The sequence below is a fragment of the Tiliqua scincoides genome, chromosome 3 (assembly GCF_035046505.1).
Source record: "Tiliqua scincoides isolate rTilSci1 chromosome 3, rTilSci1.hap2, whole genome shotgun sequence".
Lineage (NCBI taxonomy): Eukaryota > Metazoa > Chordata > Lepidosauria > Squamata > Scincidae > Tiliqua > Tiliqua scincoides.
In genome coordinates this window covers 44,258,133-44,279,434 of record NC_089823.1, presented here as the reverse complement: position 1 = coordinate 44,279,434, position 21,302 = coordinate 44,258,133, and the positions used below count along the sequence as shown (strand labels likewise).

At 42.8% G+C, this 21,302-nt stretch overlaps 2 protein-coding genes across 4 annotated transcripts in view; one reads left to right on the top strand and one right to left on the bottom strand.

Moving 5' to 3' along the window:
- Window positions 1–480: 480 nt before the first annotated feature.
- MPC2 (mitochondrial pyruvate carrier 2) lies at window positions 481–14,186 on the bottom strand. Its single transcript, XM_066622426.1, has 5 exons — window positions 13,962–14,186; window positions 6,316–6,356; window positions 3,956–4,040; window positions 2,437–2,548; window positions 481–725 (listed from the first exon to the last, which is right to left on the bottom strand). The coding sequence occupies exons 1-5, from the start codon at window positions 14,065–14,067 to the stop codon at window positions 689–691; spliced, it is 381 nt and encodes a 126-aa protein (XP_066478523.1). The 5' UTR covers window positions 14,068–14,186; the 3' UTR covers window positions 481–688.
- A 581-nt stretch (window positions 14,187–14,767) lies between these two features.
- Window positions 14,768–21,302, top strand: part of DCAF6 (DDB1 and CUL4 associated factor 6) — a 63,864-nt gene continuing 57,329 nt past the window's right edge. For all 3 annotated transcript variants that reach the window (XM_066620577.1, XM_066620576.1, XM_066620574.1), the window contains exon 1: window positions 14,768–14,987. In XM_066620577.1, coding sequence (XP_066476674.1) covers window positions 14,894–14,987 — 94 coding nt within the window. In that variant the 5' untranslated portion in view covers window positions 14,768–14,893. The remainder of the gene's footprint in view (window positions 14,988–21,302) is intronic.

Below are 21,302 nucleotides of genomic sequence, written 5' to 3'. Positions count from 1 at the left end.
TATGTATCAATATAAAGGTGAAATAATAAAATCAAACCTTAACCAGAATTCTATCAGCTGCTGAGATCTGAAGATGCTGATTTTGATCTACTAGTATAGTCTTCTGTATTTCAATTGGACTGATTACTCCAGTTAAAAATCCTCCGAGAATGTAAATATGTCTGACTCCAGTAAGGCACAATTTAGCTGTAACAAACAAGCAGCTAGTATCTCTCTGCATATGATACCCTTTAACTAAATTGTACTCAGCACTTAAGTTCTGCCTCAACATACCTGCCATTGCAGTACATTAGAAGATCCAGTCTCTGCTTTATTATACAGCTTTTATTTCTCCAAAGGCAAGATACTGTTGTTGGAACCTATAGTCAAATTCTTCTATCAACTATTAAGGTTTCAGGGCCTTAATTGCTGTCCAAATGTAAATAGCTTTAGGAAACACTGTGTGTGCCCATGCCATAGTAGCATTAAAAAAATACAGCATTTTATTGTATTTGTTCAGTTGAATGGTTTATTTTAATGTAAAGAGACAGTTTTCCAAATTCCTAGAAAACCATACATTAGCAATTTAGTAAAAATTTATGCTGGCCACCAAGATTAAAACTAGGTCCCTTGGGAAGTTATGTTTACAGCTGAGATTAGAAGAGTTAAGCTATGATAACCCAGTATCTTCTGCTGATCCTTGGCTTAGCTATGATTGTTCCTTGGCTTTCAGTTCTTGGTTATACCTATTAAAAGAAAACAATTACTATCTTCTGCAGAAGTATTAAAGCAACAATAGGTAAAGTCACAAGCTTAAAATCTATCTAAATATATTTATCTAAATATCTACAAGATCTTCTAGCTGCCCCAGCATTTTTGGTTGTGCAAGTGTACTATCTGAAGCCAAGAACTTTTGTTGCAATTGGCAGGGTCCATGTCTAGCTTCTGGTACAAAGACATATTTTAGCTGTTTTCTATAGCTGAAGATGCTCCTTTCCCTCTTTTCCATGTGCAGTTAAGAGAGTTGCAGCAGCCTTAGAGCCATTATCAGTTTATAAATGCATAAAAGCAGAGGAGTAGTATATACAAATAGGAATAAGTATGGGTGGTTATTTAAGAAGTTATAGCTGTGACCACTGGTGGTTTTTTGCTTGTCTGCACATGCAATTCATGTCAGTGTCCCCTCTACATCAGCACTCAACTCTCAAATTAATAGACGACATTCCTAACGGCTGTCTTAAAAATGTCTGCTAGAAACTACTGAAATGGTTAGTGGTGTCTGTCTACTTTATCTTTAAGAAAATCCTCTCTCCCCATATTGCATTAATATTGAAGGTAAGCATATGAAAACAATTCCAAATAGTAAACCTTAGAACTGGTAGTTTAAATTACCATAGTTACAGATGATGCTAATTCCTTATAAGTGACCCAACAAAATAACTGATATCGTTTGTGACAACACCTGCAGCAGTTTCAGTGTCCATCCTTGGAATATGCGACTAAAGAGACCAATGTAGCAGCTGAAGTACAGCATGACTTCAAACACTGATCCATCATACCAAAAAGTCCAGTATAGCAATTGGTAGAACAAACCAATAAGGGAAGAGGGTTTTTTTGGCTGCCTCAGCAACAAAAGGAAGGTGCAACAAAGCAGTAGATGAGGGCATCTACCATGAAGCCCTGTTAGGCCAATGTAGCACTTGTGTTATGCACTTGCATGATCTTATAAGAGTGGCTGTTCTTCCTGCTACAGGGGCTTGACAGTAGCCAAAGAACTCACTTTGTATAGTTTACTAAACTGTCAAAGCTCAGGCTTTAAGGGCCGAGTGACCCTCCCCAAAGAGTTGCAAAAATGGAATGTGTGAAAGTTCCTGACTCATTAATGCAGGTGCTACATACAAAAGTAGAGAGAAAGGCACAGAAAGGTGAGAGTTGGATAGATACAGCTAGTCAGGTTTCTAAGTTTACGTAGCAGAGAACAAGATCTAAATTTGACCATTTAATAAAGCTTAAAGCTTCTACTAAAGTGGAAGCTGAGCATGATCGCTCCACTTTCACTTCTGAAGCTGTGGGGAGCCCTGCAGGAGGCTCAGGTATGTGCAGCCAAGCCCCTGCAGCCCCCTGAGTGATGTGATCCTGGGGATTGCACCACTGCCTTCCCTGCCCCTGCAAGGATTTACAGCGGTTTACAAACTCCCTGAGAGTTTGTAAACTGCTGGTGTAGGGGGTTGTAAGATTGCCAACCTTTCCCTTATTATGGTTACTGTACCTTTTAATAGCATAATGAGAAACCCAGCAATTATTTTCCCCCTAACCTTTCTCCCTGGAACAAATATCCTGACTTTTTAGTGTTAAGGCACATAGACTATACTAGGAAAAAAGTTGGCTTATCTTAGTGGGAAAATGACTTAAAATAAGCCATAACTGAAATTTTACCCACCTGCTTGTAATACCTACCTCCATATGCGATATAGCTGGGAGCCACCAGCACAGCCAACAAAGAAGTTAACAGTAAATAGACCCCAGTTTTTAGGAATAATAACTAGAGAGTATCTTGACCAGATAAGACCTGTTGGATTATGAAGAAAATTGAAATTTAACATAAAATGCAGTTAATACCTCAGGTTCAGCACTGATTATTGTATCAGAATTCAAGATAAGGAGCCGCAAATTATACTGTGATCCACGTCCTTGTGCATATGCCATTCTGTTTGAGAACATGCTCTTAGTGAGTGATGATGCTATTATACAATTTGTCATTTTCCCCCTGCTGAGAACTAGCATTATAATCCAAAATTCAAGGATTATGTTGGAACAAGTCCCAGTAAAATTATTGGGACTTACCTCCATGTAAATATTGTGATAAGCAAATTAGATCTACAAGTACAAGCAGTTCCTCTAATGTTTGGATGGATGGGGGAAAAGGGCCATGTTCTTGATGGGTTCTTCCAACCAGCATTGACCAATGCACTCCCTGTGTAGTGGATTTTAATTAAGTGTTTCTCATTGTGTGTCCACCACCATATCACTTCAGATGGTCCATCTATTTGAAGTACCACCAGAAGGAACTGGTGATGACATCACTGCCAGTTACTTCTCGGTTGGGAGGCCAGATGTGATGCGACCAACATCAATAAGAGGTTCAGGTGAACAGGAAGGCTTTTTTGAGCATGGAAAGTATGCTTTGGAGCTCAGCCCACCAAGCTGAACCTCCTACTGCTGTTTTCTGTATCACATTCCTGATCTTGGTGCTGAGTAGCAAATGTCCAGTGGTCCTGTGAGTATCATCAGACATCACCTCAAGTATCACTGGTGCTACCCATATCACTGGTTGAGAAACATTGCTTTAATTCATAATCTGAACAAGATAAAACAGAAGGAAGCACATGTTTGAATGCCCATCATGCAGCTAGAAACTTGGGCCCTCTAGCCTTTACTATAGATATGTTTAGCACAGTTTATCAGCAACAGTGCTGGGGTGTTGCACAGCCTAGCCTAAGAAAATCTTTAATATCTACTGGAAGACTAAGTTGATTAATAGTAGAACAAATGAAGACCTGTGCATGCAAAACTTATGTAGTTTGCTACCTATATATAGTACATTAGTGATCATAAGTTTCACAGTGCAGGTTAGGAACATGGCTTATTCATTCAATTCAATTTTTTTATTTGTCAGATTTATTTATTTAGCATATGGCATGTAATACATGTACTTATATATCAGTAATTTATGACTTTCATATTACCAGTGGAAAACACCTTTCTAAATTATGTATATTGACCTTCCCCCATCAAGCAAATCAACATTTATGGATTCGCGTTAAAGGTAGGTAGAAAATTGTGTTGATTATACATTTCCAAAACTGCATCAGCAAGCATGTGGTTGGAAAAACTTAGAAACAAATGGTAAAGGCTGCAAATTCAAATCCATCTTTAATTTAAAACACGCACTTTAAACTGCAAGGTGAGAATATACCTGTAGCCGTTAGCACCGCTGATTGTGATGTGCTCAGTTTTTCTGCTGGCCTGGTCATGTCAGCCATTCCAGCGCATACCAATCCCTGTAAAGAGAAGTAGGAATCTTTTAAGAGAGAGAATTCAAAAATGATAGCAATTTCTTCATATTCCAGTCAGGATTCAGACAACTTTTTCACTTTTAAACTATGAATACAATCCGTAGCCATGGCTATAGTTGTAGACACATTACATGTTCCAATGCATTTTGAGGAGTAGGTTTGTGGAAAAGCAATAGAAAGTCAGTTCCAATAAGTTTAATGGTGCAATGCTGACCATCTAGATCAGAGGTCTCCAAACTTCTTGGCCAGGGGGCCGCATGAAATACCTGGCTGGAAAAAAATTTAAATATAAAATTTAAATAAATAAATTAGAGATGGAACTTAGATAAATGAATGAGTGGGCTCATTCACTCAGCCTCTCCGGCCCTCCAAATGCAATCAGAGCACAGCTCTGGTCATGTTCAGTCGAGTGGGCCAGAGGCTTTCAGGGGACAAGAGGCTGGCCGGGGGCTGGATAGAGGCTCGCTGTGGGCCACATCTGGCCCCCGGGCCGGGGTTTGGAGACCCCTGCTCTAGATTGAGTTATACAAATAGTGCCTTCTGTCACTGCAACCGAGATAATAAGTAGCACTACTGTGAGTAATTCCAAAGTTTAAAATGATTTTAGGGATAAAGACCCATCCTTCCCCTATGCTACAATGGCATATCCCCTTGTATTGCTGGCCTAACAATTCTGTTAGGAAGGCAGAGATTGACCAAGGGGAGTGGGGCTTAGTGCATAGAACTTTGTACTCCCCTTTCTGCTTCATTAATTTATTGGGTCACTGACTGAAGGGAGAAAGGAGTTGGTAGATATCTGCTGCCACTATCCCATGCTCAGGACACCAGACAGAGGGAGCCCATTTGGGAAAAACCTCTGACCACAGAACCCCATGGTTCTTGTTTAAAATCCAATTGCAGTAGTGCCCAAGATCTGTCAGGCATCAGAACCCACCAAATTACCAGTGTACATTAACTAGGCAGGCAAGGTGCCTTTTTAAACTCAAAAGGAGATAATTTTTTTAAAATGAGGAAGGAGCGATGAGGAATGCAACAAGGAGGCTGCTGAGAAGTGTATGGACTTGGTTGGGTGGATACACAGAGAGACCTCTTAACACTTAGCAGGGTGTTACTGTTATCTGGCAACTACTTGAGAAATGCACAGAAAATCCCAACACTATTGCTGCACCTGCAAAGAAGTTTGTAGGCTGGCTTGGAAGTGAATGAGCAAGCAAAACAAATTCCCTAAATGTCTTTAGAAATACAGTTCCTATTGCTAGCTGCTACCAACCCAGGTATACTGACCTTCTAGTTTACTGGGCAGTAAATGGATTAAGATTAAAAATTAGAAGTAAGGAAAAATAGACCAAAATAGGAACATGTAGGGCATGTATCTCAAGTTCAAGAAAGCCGTGCAAGAATTGCCATTGCTTCAGATGTTTTGCACCTTAATGCGGTTTTAATTAATAAAATGCAAGAGATTCTGTGGAGAAAAAAAGCAACACTCATACAAGACAAATTTCAAAGAAGTCTCAAACTCGGCTAAAGATTTTTAGATATGTTTACTTGAGTTGAAGATGATATATAAACCATTTGGTGTTATATAAAACTTGCTATACAGTATATGGTTTATCTATTTAATATCAAAGCCAGCACAGTTTAGTCTACTGGAGCTTTAAAAAGGAACATTTTCATGTTTAGACTTAAAATTCCAATTGCATATTTAAACACATCTAGCCAAGATTATCAACATACAGATAAAAAAAATAAAGCTATGGTAGCTCAAAGTGAAGATATGCAGTGTATGATAGGGCAATGTGTGATATCTTCAGATTTTATAGCCACTAAAAAGTGACCTGCAAACAAAAGGGGTCATAGTTTAACCAATATATAATGCAAACATTGAAAGGATGGATTAGGGGAGATACTAATAATATACATGCATTGTTTCCACGAAGCTGTTGGATAACACAACAGCTGGTCATAAACCAGTAGAGAGCAGATGCCATTTCAACAGTGAACAGAGAGCATTTTTGTTCAACTAATATTTGACACATCTTTCTTTGTAATATTCTAGACCTGCCCATGAGCCAGCCACACTGAGACAGCACTAAGAAGCAACCTAGCTATTACACACCACACACTTCTTACCCATTCAAATATTTGTCACTTGCAATGCAAATATTTCAATAACACACTGCTATGTTAACTGTGGCCCAGACATAACAAACCACTACAGAGAACTACACACATTTTCTACTGGTCCCAGAGATCAACTTACCCATTTCATAATAGGTGCCCAGAAAAATACTGTTTTCGGACCTGTAAAAGAAGATTTTAGTGAGTGCATTAAGCTACAGCACTATAGCAAAATTAGCTGGAGTTACACGTATTAAGCCTATGGATCAGGCAGCAAACAAGGTACAGTATGTTCAAATTGTTCTGATACTAACTACTTATAACAGAGGGTGGTCCAACTTTCATCACTAAGGGGGCTGCAGTACCCTGGCCCCACCCTCCTGAGAACACAAATGAAGGAATAATTGATGATGTCACCACCAATTAGGAATAATTGATGATGTCACCACCAATTACTTCCAGGTTCTGAGCCACTTAAGTCACTCAGAAGGAGGCAGCAGCAGGAGAAGCAGGTGGTGCAATGAGTGCAATCGAAAAGTCACTGGAGGAGGAGGTGGGTGTGGCATGGCCACCAAATGTTGGACCACCATGGTATAAAGGCACAAAGTTACCAATTATGCAAATTATTCAAATAGCTAGTAGCCTTGCTGTGCTTGCCACATAAGTTTAAAAAGGTGTTATGTTTTGCAAATTCATTACAGCACAGGTCATACACTAAAAAAGGGCCTTGCTAGTCATGGGCTCTAGCTGCCAACTGCAAACAGGAATTCCTTGTCACCAAGCTTTTCCACAGTGAGGAGGAAATTGCAAATGGCCCCTCCCTCCACACACTGAAATGGTGTTCTTTGCCTGACATTGCTGTAGTATTTCCAAGCAGTGGTAAGAAAGGATGGAACCAGAGAGCACCCTTCTACCACAAGAGGGTTGGACAGTAGTTGCAATCCCTCGCATGGTCTAAAACAGATTCACACAGAAGCTTTATCACTACCAAACAATATTTACAGTCACATGATAGCCAGTTACTCCTTATGTGTAGAGGTGAGATTATTGGTTTTATGTGATTATTGTTAAGTGCTTATTAAAATTAAAACACATAACATTGCTTTCTGCACTTCTCATTTTTGGAAAAAAAAGAAACAAACCAAAATCTGAACAAGTAAAAAGATAATGGGCTGGACTGAGAGGTGGATGGGTAATGACTATGGCTGTGTTTGCTGACAATATACCACCTATATCACTTACCTAGTTCACTTTTAAAGCAATTATAATTTATAAAAATGTGCCCTTGGAATAAGAAAACATAACACTGCCTCCTGCAATTTTCCTCCTTGGGGGAAAAACAAAATCTGTGGGGAAAAAAGCTTATGAACACCTCTACTTATGTGCAATACTAATCCTTATTTTATGACACTCAACTGTTAAACACTCCATATGAAAAACTTAAAGATGTCAAACAACTATTTCTGGCTTGCAGTGTTGGACCTGTTTAAACTGCTTTCATACTTCCATTTCTTTTTGGCTATGCCAAAAACTTGGCAATCAATCAATTTAGGTTGCAGATCAAGCATACAAAATCAAACTGAATAGGTCATAAATGCTTACAGGTGTAAGCAAAAGAACCTAAATATTTTATTACAGTGATGACCAATTTCTGCCATCTCAAGAGCCACTATACTCCAGAGGGCAGTCCAAGGGTTAGAAAAATATTTTGTAGTTCTGTAGAAATTCTGTAGAAAGTGGCAGCGCCTAGCAGTAATGTTTCACAGTTATGCCCAGGGCATAGTTATGTACAATACATACAAAATCCAAGTGACTAAATGCATGACATAAATAAAATCTATTCAAACAAAAACTGGTTGGGTGTGTTTCACAAGCTGCAGTATGCAAAGTACATCTGTATTCTTGTTGGCAACCTTCAGTCTCAAAAGACTATGGTATTGCGCTCTGAATGGTGGTTCTGGAACAGCGTTTAGTGTGGCTGAAAAGGCTGATTCAGGAGTGACAATCCCTTCCACACTGGGAGCAAGTGCAGTCTGTCCCTGGTCTGTCTCCCTGGCTATGGGCCTTCTTTCTTTGCCTCAGTCTGTTGGCCAAGTGTCTCTTCAAACTGGGAAAGGCCATGCTGCACAGCCTGCCTCCAAGCGGTCCGCTCAGAGGCCAGGGTTTCCAACTTGTTGAGGTCCACTCCTAAGGCTTTCAGATCCCTCTTGCAGATGTCCTTGTATCGCAGCTGTGGTCTACCTGTAGGGCACTTTCCTTGCACGAGTTCTCCATAGAGGAGATCTTTTGGGATCCGGCCATCATCCATTCTCACGACATGACCGAGCCAACGCAGGCGTCTCTGTTTCAGCAGTGCATGCATGCTAGGGATTCCAGCACATTCCAGGACTGTGTTGTTTGGAACTTTGTCCTGCCAGGTGATGCCGAGAATGCGTTGGAGGCAGTGCATGTGGAAAGCTTTCAGCCTTAAGAAAACACAGGTCATGGTTCAGGATGTGGACTCACCTCCCTGCATTACAATCTCTGCGCGTGAACTGGAGGTTGGCCATGACTTTGTGTACCTCGGCTCAACGATCTCCGACACTCTTTCTCTTGATACCGAGCTAAACAGACGCATCGGTAAAGCAGCTACCACATTTTCCAGACTCACAAAGAGAGTCTGGTCCAACAAGAAGCTGATGGAACATACCAAGATCCAGGTCTACAGAGCTTGCGTCCTGAGTACACTTCTGTACTGCAGCGAGTCATGGATCTGTATTACCACTTGCTAAATAAATCACTAAACAATAGCTGCATCTGGAAAAAAACTAACTAAAGCTATCATCTGTTGGGATGTGTAGTATAGCATGGTGGAATGAATAAATAATAATAATAATACAGGTATTTATATACCGCCTTTTTTGGTCTTTATTCAAGACTTTATTCAAGGCGGTTCACATAGGCAGGCTTCTTGAAATCCCTGTAGGGATTTTTACAATTGAAAGAAGGCTCTATTTTTCAAGAGCCACAACAATTCAGATGTTTCGTTCTGATCTGGCCTCCATCCTCCCACGCTCAGAGCAGATGGAATAGCTCCGCTTCAGCTTGTCAGCTGCTTCAAGGTCGCATGGTGCCGGAGGCCTCGAACTGGTGACCTTGTGGATGTTATCTTAGACAAATGGAGGCTCTACCCTCTAGACTAGACCTCCTGCCCTTACTACAAGGACTCCCACAAAGAGTTAATTAGATTAAATAAGATCAACTGCTTATTGGAAAAGAAGCAAGAACCTTTTTCTGAAAACCATTTTAATCCACAAAATGTCAGTGAAATTAGCTGGAGAGTCAGGAGGTAAAGGGAAGTAGCACCTAGTACACTCTTTCCTGCTCTCCACTTTCCTTTTTTCTGGGTCAGTGGCTGAATGGGAAGAGAAACTAGTTATTTCGAAGTTAACTTACCATTTACATGTTTGCTTTTTTTTTTTTAATGACCTGGTCTGGTGCTCAATATATTGTTTTCCATGTGTAAATGTGGAAGAAAACAGGGCTTTACTGTGCTCTCCCACGGACCAATGCACACAGGCACTATGCCTATGGTGTAAATAGCTCATGCCTTTGATAAAAACAGCTCAAAAACCTTTCCACACTCATTAACAAGCTCTCAACAGAACAGAGTGGAGGAAAGAGGGTCTCTGAAAGATGGAGCAAACATTTCTTATATTCACTGGTTTTATATAACCTTTTATAATTGCTCCAACATCAATTGCACTAGAATGAATTCATAAGTAAAAGAAACATTGTGGAATTAGAAGATAAATTACTTGCTCTATTCAAACAATATAAAATTATTTCAAACCTCACCCTTCTTAAGTATACTGGATGCAAGTTACATATGCCTTTCAAGAAGTCAGTTCAGTTATTTGTGATGCCTTTCATGAATTCTAAAGAGCTTTCTATTCAGAGTAGCTACACAAAGAACGAATTGGAAGCACCAAGTCATAGGTTTCTGCTGCCAGCATCAGCTTTCTACTGCATGGCAACAATTACAAAAATGGGGGTTGACCTCTGGTCCCAACTTTTCATGTCCTTTAGCAAGACTGAAGAATGTAGGAAATTATGACAAGAACAAGAACTTTAAGTTGCAGTATGTTTCACAAACAAGAAGTAAAAAGAGAGCTGCCTCAGATACTGAAGCCTGAATTCTAGGTGAAATGTCACTTATCAAATTAGGTCATCAACCAACCTGTACCAAGGACAGAAACACAAACTTGTGTATTTCACATGGCACAGATTTCAAAAACATGCACAGGGAAGACTTGTACACTCAATTGAACTGATACAAACAAAACTGATCAGTATCAATACTCTCACAGCCTTGTAAAGAGCCAGTAGCTCTACAAACACTGCATTTTGGAAGGGAGCTTTTCAAAGATGCAAACTGTAATCTAAAAAGGAAAAAGCATTAGTCTTTCCTGTCTCGCACTCTTAACTTCCATGATAACACCACATGCACATGGCACTCTTCAAAGTCATATCCAGTTCTCAGAAGAACCTAATAAATAAGGCTGGTATTATATCCATATTGTACATATATGCAATATGAAGCCAAGAGCAAAAATCATGCTAAAGACTATCTTCAGGGTTCATGGCAGGGCCAAGCTTTGAATCAGGAATCTCCTGAAGTGTGGACTATAACACAGAAGTTATGAGACACTGTACCACTCCAAAATTTTGGATGTTCAAGATTAGGGTCCCAGCATTTTTAACCTCAACATTTTTTAAAGGAGACTGGCAAATTTGGCACTGCATTCACACAACTCTGCCAGTAACGTACATCACGGAAGGCACTAGCTTGATGTTTATTCCTTAAGGGTCTTTTCATAGGACATTTTTTCCCCTGTCACCAGGTCTTTAGTTCATTTAAATCACCTTTTCTGTTCCTCACTGTGTTCCTTGCTTAAGATAGCATAAAAGTGCAATACAATTTCTGCACAAATAACATCCACAATTAAACTATGCAAGTCATGATGTACAGATTTGCTGTTGCAGCAGCCCCCAGTTCACGTTCTGATGAACAATTTGTGTACATCATAACCCAGTTTACATCTTAAGAGATTTAACAAATTTTGTTACTGATTATTTTCCTTTTATATAGCCAGCTACAACTGGTCTCAAAGGTTTTACCCAGGTCAGAAACTGAAGCTGCAGAAGCCAGTTTCAGATAAAACAAGAAAGATAAACAGCACTTTTGTTTTAGAATGGATTATGGTTAAAGATTACTTCTAGTTTTCTCTTTCCCCCAGTGTGTAAGTCTAAGGCAGATCACAGATAACAAATTCAGCTCAGTGAAGGTGTCAGCAGGAGTTCAGGAGTTAGGATTAGCCAAACTATAACCATCCTGACATCTGTGTTGTAACCAAAGATAACACCACACAGTTTTGTTACAGGTATCTTATTGCAGATTTCCTAATGTATAGGTGTGCTTTAAGATACTGTTGAGAAAGAAAAGCTATGAGCACATTTCAATGATTAAAAAACCCAACAGTGAACTGCAGTTGCTTAAGAGCTGCTCACAACCAAACATTGTACCATGGAGCAGATATGAGGTGGGAGAGAAATCACTTCCCACAACTCACAATTTCTCATTCAACATACCAGTGAGCAGAGTAAAGCAGTGGTTTACTTATCTTTCAGGCCTCCAATACTAAGAATACGGCTCTGGGGTCATCTCCAGGTTTTGATGGGCCTGGGCAAAAAATCTGCAGTGACCCCTGGCTAGACAACAGTGACCTTCTAAGTAGTTTGCACACTCTAAAGGAGAATTTATTTACTAGAATGAGAAAATAGTTGTAAATTTGACTGAGAATAACCGCTCTGTACCAACTAGGCTGACCAGTTATAATGCAGGACCGGTCTCCTGTATTTCTAATAGTTGCAGAGGAGGAGCAATTTCAGCAGGTGCCATTTTTACCACTTCTGCATGATAACTTCTGTCTGCATCTGGGTCACTCTAGCAGGAACATGCGGTTTAGGGACAGCAGGTGAGGCAGAACTGCCCCATAGTAGTCCATGGAAAAACACTGTAGCTACCCCACTTGCTTACACCCAAGTAATTTCTCCTTACACCCATTTTCTCAGGTGTAAGGAGAGCCTCCTCAGGTTTAAGTGGGTGGGGCAGTTGCAGTGCTTTTCCATGGACTATGATGGGACGGTTCTGCCTCACCTGCCACCCCCATGCTGCACATCCCTGCACTCTAGTGTACTCTGATCCTAACACTTCTATAAAGCTAAAAAGGTTCCAGCTTCCTCCAAGTGCTTATGTCAGCGTATATAATAATACGTGTATACAATAATAAACTACACTTGCTTTACAATGGTAATCCAGTTCATAGACACCATTGTATTTTTGGCAATTCATTCTAAGACCTTGGAAATTGAATTTTCTGCCACAGAACTAAGCTATTTCCTTCTCTAAAAGGTGATTTAATGGTGCCTACTGGCAGAGAAGCTACAAAATATATGTGCATCACTGATTGACTTATCACAAGGTCCTGTTGACCTTGAGGGCATTGTCAAGCAATCTGATTGTAAAGTGACCCATTGTAAAGTGTGGATCTACAGTACAGGAGCAGGAACAAGAGGCAGCATCACAGAGAAACAATGTGCATCATACAAGCCAATCTTCTTGGACTCAGTCAAGCAAGTGGAGAAAACGCTGACAGAAAAATAACCCTCTCTTACAGGTTTATGACCACCATCCCAACAGCCATTTTAAACATGCCAAAATTTCACCACTCGTTTCAAGAATTCTCAAGGAGACCTTTATTGTATTGTTGCTTTGGCACTCATAAAAGCCCCAGCACCTGGGGAAGTGAGATTGTGAGGTCACAAGACATCATGATGTCACTTCCGAGTTCTCCCTGGAGGAGGTGCTGGTAGCTTCATGCCCTGTTTCCTCTCAAAGGGGAGCCTCCACAGGAGAAGGAATGGGTGTGTGTGTATGAAGTTACCACCTCCAACTTCAGGGAAAACCAGGAAGTGACTGCTTTACACAGACACGTGTAAGTGTATGGTGGATGGATTTACTAGGCATTATGTATACCAGTGAAGGTTACTGGAGTGCTTTACACTTTGCCCCCACCAGCGTAGCACCTGGGGCAGGTGCCCCTCAAAGCTCCACCCTAGTTACAGTACTGGTCTGACCAAAAACCTTATATGAGGGCAACAGGACAGGAGGACTAGATGCATACAGAGGCTTGGAGTTTTTTCTATAACTACAGCAGCATTCCTCATCGTTTGTCCCCTTTGCATGGTCCACCTATTGGAAGTACCACCAAAAGTAACTGGCAATAATGTCATCGGTTACTTTTGGGTTGGGAGGCCAGATATGACACAAAAAACACTAGTAGGACCTCAGGGTGGATGGGAGGGCTTTTTCAAGCATGCAGAAACCCTGCTTTGTGGCTCTGCCCGCCAAGCCAAGCATCCTACTGTTGCTTCATGTCAGTGGTCTTGCTGCTGAGTGGCAAGTGCCTGGGGGTCCAGGGGGTACCACCAGGCACCACCTCAGGTACCACTGGTGGTACCTGTACCACTGGCTGAGAAACTGCTCTAGGCAGCAGGTGTCAAGGGGTCTCAAGGACCACCAGTGGTGCCCACACCACTGGCTGAGAAGCCCTGGACTACAGGGATGTGACTTCACCCTGCTCAAGTGCCTTCCAGGTCCTCTCTGCCCCGACACGTGAGTGTTCTGCGGTCCCTTCCCACGTGCACACACCCCCGTGTCAGCCGGCCAGCCCTCCCCCTCCCTACCTGCTGGGTGGTTGTACAAGGGACGCAGCCGAGGCGGCAGCATGTGCTCGATCCTGTCCAAGAAGCGGTGGTAGGAGGCGCGGAAGCCCGCAACGGCGGCCGCCATTGTGCGTGCGGTGACGGCGGCGGTTGAGGATCGCGACGTCGCCCCTGCTCACCCCTGCGTCCTTCTCTGCTCCCGCAGCCTCCCCGAAGCAAGAGGCCCGCCTGGCGCGCGTTAACAGCTGGTGGGACGAGCCCGCTTTGCCGCTTCCTCATTGGTCGGCGGAGGCAGAGGGGGCGGGGCTAACAGCTGACCTTCGCCTTATTGGGTAACTCTCCCTAGTGCCGCTGCCGGCTTACTTTCCGGCGCCGAGGACTTTATTGCGGTCAACCGCTGTCCATTTTTTATGACGATATAGCAGCGGGCGACTAAAAATGACCTCATCGGTGTTTGCGCGAGTTCTCGCTCGGTTTCCCAAACCAACGTGTCCGCCGTGGGCCTCGTTCCACCCAACCCGCAACGGAAGCCGGGCAGAGGGCTCCGTGGCTGGCCCGCTTGCCTCGGCCATTGACCTCCCACGCCCCGACCCTTTGCGACGGCTGAGGGAAAAATGTGGTTGCCCCATTCAAAGATGGTTGCCCTGCTTTGACCCACGGTCACTACGTACGACGACGGCTCTGCGGCCATTTTGTTGACCGGGTGGGCGGGACGAAACGACAACTAGAGTTCTGGCGATAATGCTCCTTCGCCGCCCATTGGCTCCGGGGATGTGGGCGGAGCGAGGGCGGAGTTGCGGGACCTGGCCAGTGAGTGTGGTGCTTCCGCGCGTGCGCGCCGTCTCCATGGTGAGGGCGGAGGAGGGGGCTGCTGCTGCTGGGCGAGTGGCAGCGACTGATGTCGCTGGCGGCGGAGGGTCAGAGCGCGGTCCTCCCCGCCCGCGCGCGGTGCCATGTCCCGGAGCTGCTGCACCCACCTGCTGTGGGACGTGAGGAAGCGCGGCCTGGGGCTGGAGGACCCCGGCCTGCTGCGGAGGCGCTACCTAGGTGAGGCGCTGGAGGCCGCGGCCATGGTGGTCGCCGTCGCCGTGTCTCCAGGCGGTCCCAACGCCGTCCGGGCTGAGGGGACGGGGCACCCCACGCGGCGGGTAGGGCGCTCTGTTTGACGCCCCCCCGCCACCCGCCGCGCTGTTCTCTGGGGGGCTGGAGGTGGCCGGGGGGGGGCTGGAGGCTGCCAGCATAGGCCGGCCTCGACAGGGAGCGCCCTTTGCGTGACCGGCGCCCCTCGCCGGGGAAAGCGGCTCGCCGCAGGAGAGGACACGCGCGCCCCTCCCCCGCCTCCCTCAGGGACCGTTAAACTTGGGGGGGTGCTCTCCCCCCTCCCCACACGCAGCACACTGTTGAGCCTGGGCAGCGGGACAGTCTTGGCAGCGGCGCTCGGGGAGCAAATGGTCGCCGCTGTGCTTCCGAGAGGGCCCTGCAAGGCGAACTGACACAGGCACCGGGACAGGCTGCAGTCCCGTCCACGCTTTCCTGGGAGAAGCCCCACTGAGTTCAGTGGACTTACTTCTGAGTAGACATGCGTAGGGTTGGGCTCTCAGGCCTCAGTCCTGTACACACCTGGGCGTAAGACCCATTGAACGCAGTGGGGCTCAGTTCTGAGTAGACATGTGTAGGGTTGGCCCCTCATACCACAGTCCTGTACACCAGCCCTTTTCAACCACTGCGCGCACAGTGGTGTGCTGCGAATGGTCTGCAAGTGTGCCTTGGAGTTTGGGGGAGGGCCATTTTTTAGTTGGGCTCTTGGGGATGTGAGGCCCCCACAAACAGCATGGTCTGCCTTGACACTTTTAGTATCTTGTCAGTGTGTTGTGAGACAAAGAAGGTTGAAAATCACTGTTGTGCACACTTACCTGGGAGTGAAGGTCCATTGGAAGCAGTGGGGCTTAATTCTGCATAGACATACATAGGATTGTGTGTTAGCGTCTTTCTGTGCCAGAGTCGTTGTGTGCCAAATAGGCTCAGGAGGTGCTTAACTCGTCCTTGGGCTGTGGCTCTCCTACCCTTCTAGGGCAGCCGTTTTCAACCACTGTGATGTGGCACACAGGTGCCCCGCGAATAGTGCCAGGGCAATTTGGGAGAGGGTCATTTATCAATAGGACCATTGGGGGATGTGAGCCCCTATTGATAGCACAGTGTGCCTTGTCAATTGTCAAAAAGCTGATGGTGTGCCTTGACCATTTTAGTGCCTTGCCAGTGTGCTGCAAGATGAAGAAGGTTGAAAATCAGTGTTCTAGGGGTTCCCCACACCTGCTGATGACGAATGTGAAACAAATTGTTTCTGGAATAATGATCTATAGAAAAGTTTGCTGAATGGTTTTTGTTTGACTTAACCCATTTTTGCCCAGCCCACAGGTGTACACATTTGATCCCTGTTGTATATATGCAATGTTGGGCAGAAATGGTTTAACTCACCTTTTCGTACAGACTCATTTCTGACTGCAGCATCCCCTTGCCTTAGGCATTGATTGCAACTTAAATGTTTGGTTTTTATTTTTTATTTTTATTTTTAAAGGGGTTGTTTTATTGTGTGAGTTATTTTTCAATAATTATAGAAAGGTATAAATCAGTTTTAGAATGTTACCTGTAACTTGCTTGTATTTTATGTGTTCTTATTACATTTTTAATCCACAAACTTCAGTGTTCTTTGGGTGAAGGGCATTTTGGTAGATGTGCATCTTATTCCAGTCCCATTTGTTGGGTGCATCAGAAATAGTTGGCAATGGACAGGTTCTGCTCATGAACACTAAAGTGCAGCTGGAGCTCAGTTACGATCAGGATAAGAACATAAGAACAGCCCCACCGGATCAGGCCATATGCCCATCTAGTCCAGCTTCCTGTATCTCACAGCGGCCCACCAAATGCCCCAGGGAGCACACCAGATAACAAGAGACCTCATCCTGGTGCCCTCCCTTGCTTCTGGCATTCTGACATAGCCCATTTCTAAAATCAGGAGGTTGCGCATACACATCATGGCTTGTACCCCTTAATGGATTTTTCCTCCAGAAACTTGTCCAATCCCCTTTTAAAGGCGTCCCGGCCAGATGCCGTCACCAAATCCTGTGGCAAGGAGTTCCACAAACCAACCACACGTTGAGTAAAGAAATATTTATTTCTTTAAAGTAAAGAGAGGATTTATTTTCTTATATTTTATAGCTATTTCTAGAAGTGCGTTTTTCAAAAGAAATTGCAAGTAAAATTGAATATGGTTTAAACAAATTTTCAGATACTTTTTTTCTCTGTCTCTTACTCCTTGTCAAAATTATGTGTCCCAAAGCCCAATGAAACCAATAAACTTAAGTATAACTGTATAGGATTGCAGTGCAACTGACCCAAGTTCATATGGGTGCTGCATTTATAATGTGAATATATTGCCTTTTAATAAAAGTTCTGAAAGCTTGTAAAAACAGATGTGAAAAGTGGGTTTCATTGAAAAGAGGAGGGCAGCAAAAAACAAGCACACAAGAGGAAAGCAGGAGCCTCAAATTGTTACTCAAAGTTGCTACATGCAAATAATTCAACACTTTTTGAAAAGCCTTCCTATGGTTATAAGCCATTAGTTCTTTGATTTTCTTTTTTTGTGAACTTTTGTTGAAAAGCAGTGTATAAATACTGTTAGTAACAATAATAATATGCTGCAAGCGCTCTTCATCTGAAATAGCTCACTTGAAGAATACTCTTTCCTTTTGGTTTTTAATCTTACAGGGCACAGGAGCAATGGTAACTATTTTCTTTTAAAGAGTGATCTGTTGAGAAGCTTTCTTTTTCATTGCAATTTGAATTGGAGGTTTCATGACATTCTTCAGAGTTTGATTACTGTTTGAGGGTTTAGTTGAATTTAGATATGACTGTGTTAAGGTACAAGAACTCTGATGAACTTTGAGCCAACATAATTTTTAGATGGGGTTTCAAGATATTGATTTCTATCTCCCAATTAAACGTTAAATGTGTTTCTTTAGAGGAATAGTAAATAATTCATTGTAGCTACAGTCTTTTGTGTTAGTACTGTATCTGTAATGACTAGCATTCTTTAAAGCTAGCCTTTGCAAGGATTTACAGACTGTTTAAATGCTGAACTTTTATATTTTAAAACTGTCCTAATGGTAAGCAGCATCAATCTGGTAATTACAATACTTCTGAAATTGTTAAGTCACTGTGCTTGAGTGTGATGTTAGAAGGTACCATGTATTGACTTGTTTACATTTTGAAGGAATTGACCTTTCCCCTAAAGAACATCCCATCCTAGAGATAAGTACTGTATTGACAATATTGGATCAGAGCCTATCCAGTTAAAATGTCTGAATCTTTGGGGGGGAAAAAAAGATTTGAAGATTTTTGGGAGTTACCTTTGGGAAAAGGAAATACTAGAAATATTAGTACTTCTTTTTAAGTGGGAGTTGGGATGGTGATCCAAGGTGACCTAAGCAAGTGCAGATTAGTGAACCATAATTTACTATTGGATTGTTAAAGGTTTCAGTGTTTGTTTTAAGTGTCATGTTTTCTGTTAAGGAACATTATGTGTAATTGTTAATGAAAGTGGTATGTGATGCAGTACATTTGGTTTCTGAAAGAGAAATGTCTATGTTCAGTATGTTCAGAATAACTGATTAATTAGAACACCAACCAACATTCTAGCTTGGAACTGGCTTGGAATTTTGTTCATATTTTCTGTTTGTGCCTTTTCTTTATTTCCAGAAAAGATATAGGGGAACTGGAAAAGCTGCAGAAGGGAGTGACCAAAATGATTAGTGGACTGGGACATTTTCCTTACAAGGAAAGTCTACAGTGTTTGGTGCTCTTTGGTCTAGAAAGAAAGCGTCTGAAGGGAGACATGATCGAGACATATAAAAATATGCATGGGGTGGATAGAGAGAAATTCTTATCCATCTTACACAACCAGGGTGACCACTAAAATAGAACCAGGGGACCACTAAAAATGGCTGGTGAGAAAGTTAGAACAGACAAAAGAAAATATTTCTTTACCTAGCAAGAGCCAAGAGGGTGTCATGGTTCAGGAGTTGGATTTAGGCCTTCCAGTTTCAAATCCCTGCTCAGCCATGACACTTTCTGGGTGACCTTGGGCCAGTCACTATCTCTCAGCCTTGCCTACCTCAGAGGGTTGTTGTGAAGACAAAAGGAGGGGAGAAACCATGTACACTCATCTTGAGCATCCTGGAGGAAGAGGGAGCATAAAAATGTGAAAAACAAGCACAAACACAAAGTAATGCACTCACCTATAAGTCGACCCACATATGTCGAAGGGCAGGTTTTGAGCCAAAATCATGGAATGCTCTGTGACCCCCAGATAAGTCGGGGGTGGCGGTGGCTTTAAACTTAGTGGGGTGTCTGACTATAGTATTTTCTGATTTTTATCCGAGGCCAGATCCTGAAAAATAACTTACCAGTAATCGTTACCTTAGAACTGGACAGTTCCTAATTTATTAAAAATTTGTTGTTGTTGTTAACAGTATTTATATACCGCTTTTCAACGGAAACTTTACAAAGCGGTTTACAGAGAAAATCAAACAAGCAACTAATGGCTTACTGTCCCAAAAGAGCTCACAATCTAAAAACCCAATTCCTAAAGGTCCTGTTGAGTGCCCCTGTGGGTACATGTACCCCAAGTTGGGAATCACTATTCTGCTGGTATGTTGTTTACAGTGCACTTACTCTGACAGTGTTTACAAAAAGGTTGTGAAAACAAGAATTTAAACAGTTAAAGAATAAAAATGTATCATATGATCTTTTACTGCCAAGGGGTATGCAAGTGAAAAAGGTTGGGAACCACTGCAGGAAAACCATGAATCAAATCCTTCTTTAAGGTGCCTGGTGTGTTAAACCAGAGGCTCCACATACAACATACAACTTATAACACATAACTGGGAGTGTGCAATTCAATTCACAGCAGAAAGACAAGCAACAAGGAATTATTGTTAGTGCAGCTGCACATAGTTGCAACCCTATTTACTCATATGTGGACCCATTGCTTTCCATGGGTGTTATTCTTAAGTAATACTGCCCTGAATTGTAGCCTGGGACTTTGTTTCATATGGAAAGGAGGATTACATCCTGGTGTTTAAAAAAACAGAACTCTGCAAAGTATTTCCTGAGGCTGCAGCAGCATTTGCAAAATGGAACGAGATGTGCTTGATTTAAAATGAAACCTTTAGCAGGAGAATACAAAGTTAATTTTGGCTGAAGCTTTGCCCTGGAGATTGCCTTGGAGATTGACAGCCCTCTAATTATCTCTGCATTGCTTTTGCAGCTTTGCTTTCAGAAGTTGCTTGAAAAGCCTTGATGCAAAGCACTGACCCCTGAGTAATCTCCTAGATAAGGCGAGGTGATAATCTATGGCCTTGGGCATAGATAGGTGATATTGGGCAGGAGGTCTGGTCTAGAGGGTAGAGCCTCCATTTGCCTGAAGACAACATCCACAAGGTCGCCAGTTCGACGCCACCGGCACCGTGCGACCTTGAAGCAGCTGTCAAGCTGAGCCGAGTTATTCTATCTGCTCTGAGCATGGGAGGATGGAGGCCAGAATGTGAAACCAGATCAGAAAGAAACATCTGAATGTTGTGGTTCTTGTAAGATAGAACCTTCTTTCAATTGTAAAAATCCCTATGGGGATTTAAACAGCCTGCCTATGTAAACTGCCTTGAATAAAGTCTTGAATAAAGACCAAGAAAGGCGGTATATAAATACCTGTATTATTATTATTATTAATCTAAACTTGATTTATTGGAAAAATATTTTGCTCTGTAGGCGCGTATCTACAGCAGGGGTGTTAAACATAAGGCCCGGGGGCCAGATGTGGCCTGCAGAAGCTTTTTATCTGGCCCTCAGGCTTTCAGCTGCTGAGCAATGCTGAGGTGTTACTGCTGAAAGGGCAGCCCACATGAAAATTGCACTCTCCTGTATCTTGAAATATGATCAAGTTTTGTGTATTTTTTTTTGTCATTTGCAGCTAATGAGTTCCTAAGTGAGAAAAAGTGCTTGTTTTTGGTTATGACCTATTTAATGACATCACTTCTTGCCTAATGACATCACTTCCGACCCTCAGCAGGCATCATAAATGCTATTCGGCCCTCGATATGAAGCGGGTTTAACACCCCTGATCTACAGTAATCTGTGCAACACCTTACCTCAGGATGCTGTGGTGGCACCTGGACAAGATACTTTTAATAGGAGACTCACTCACTGTATCCTGCCTTTTCCCCCTGGATTGGACAGATTTATGGAAGAAAAGCCTATCATAGGTTACAAGCCTTAATGACTATATGCAGTCTCTGTGTATTGGAGGGA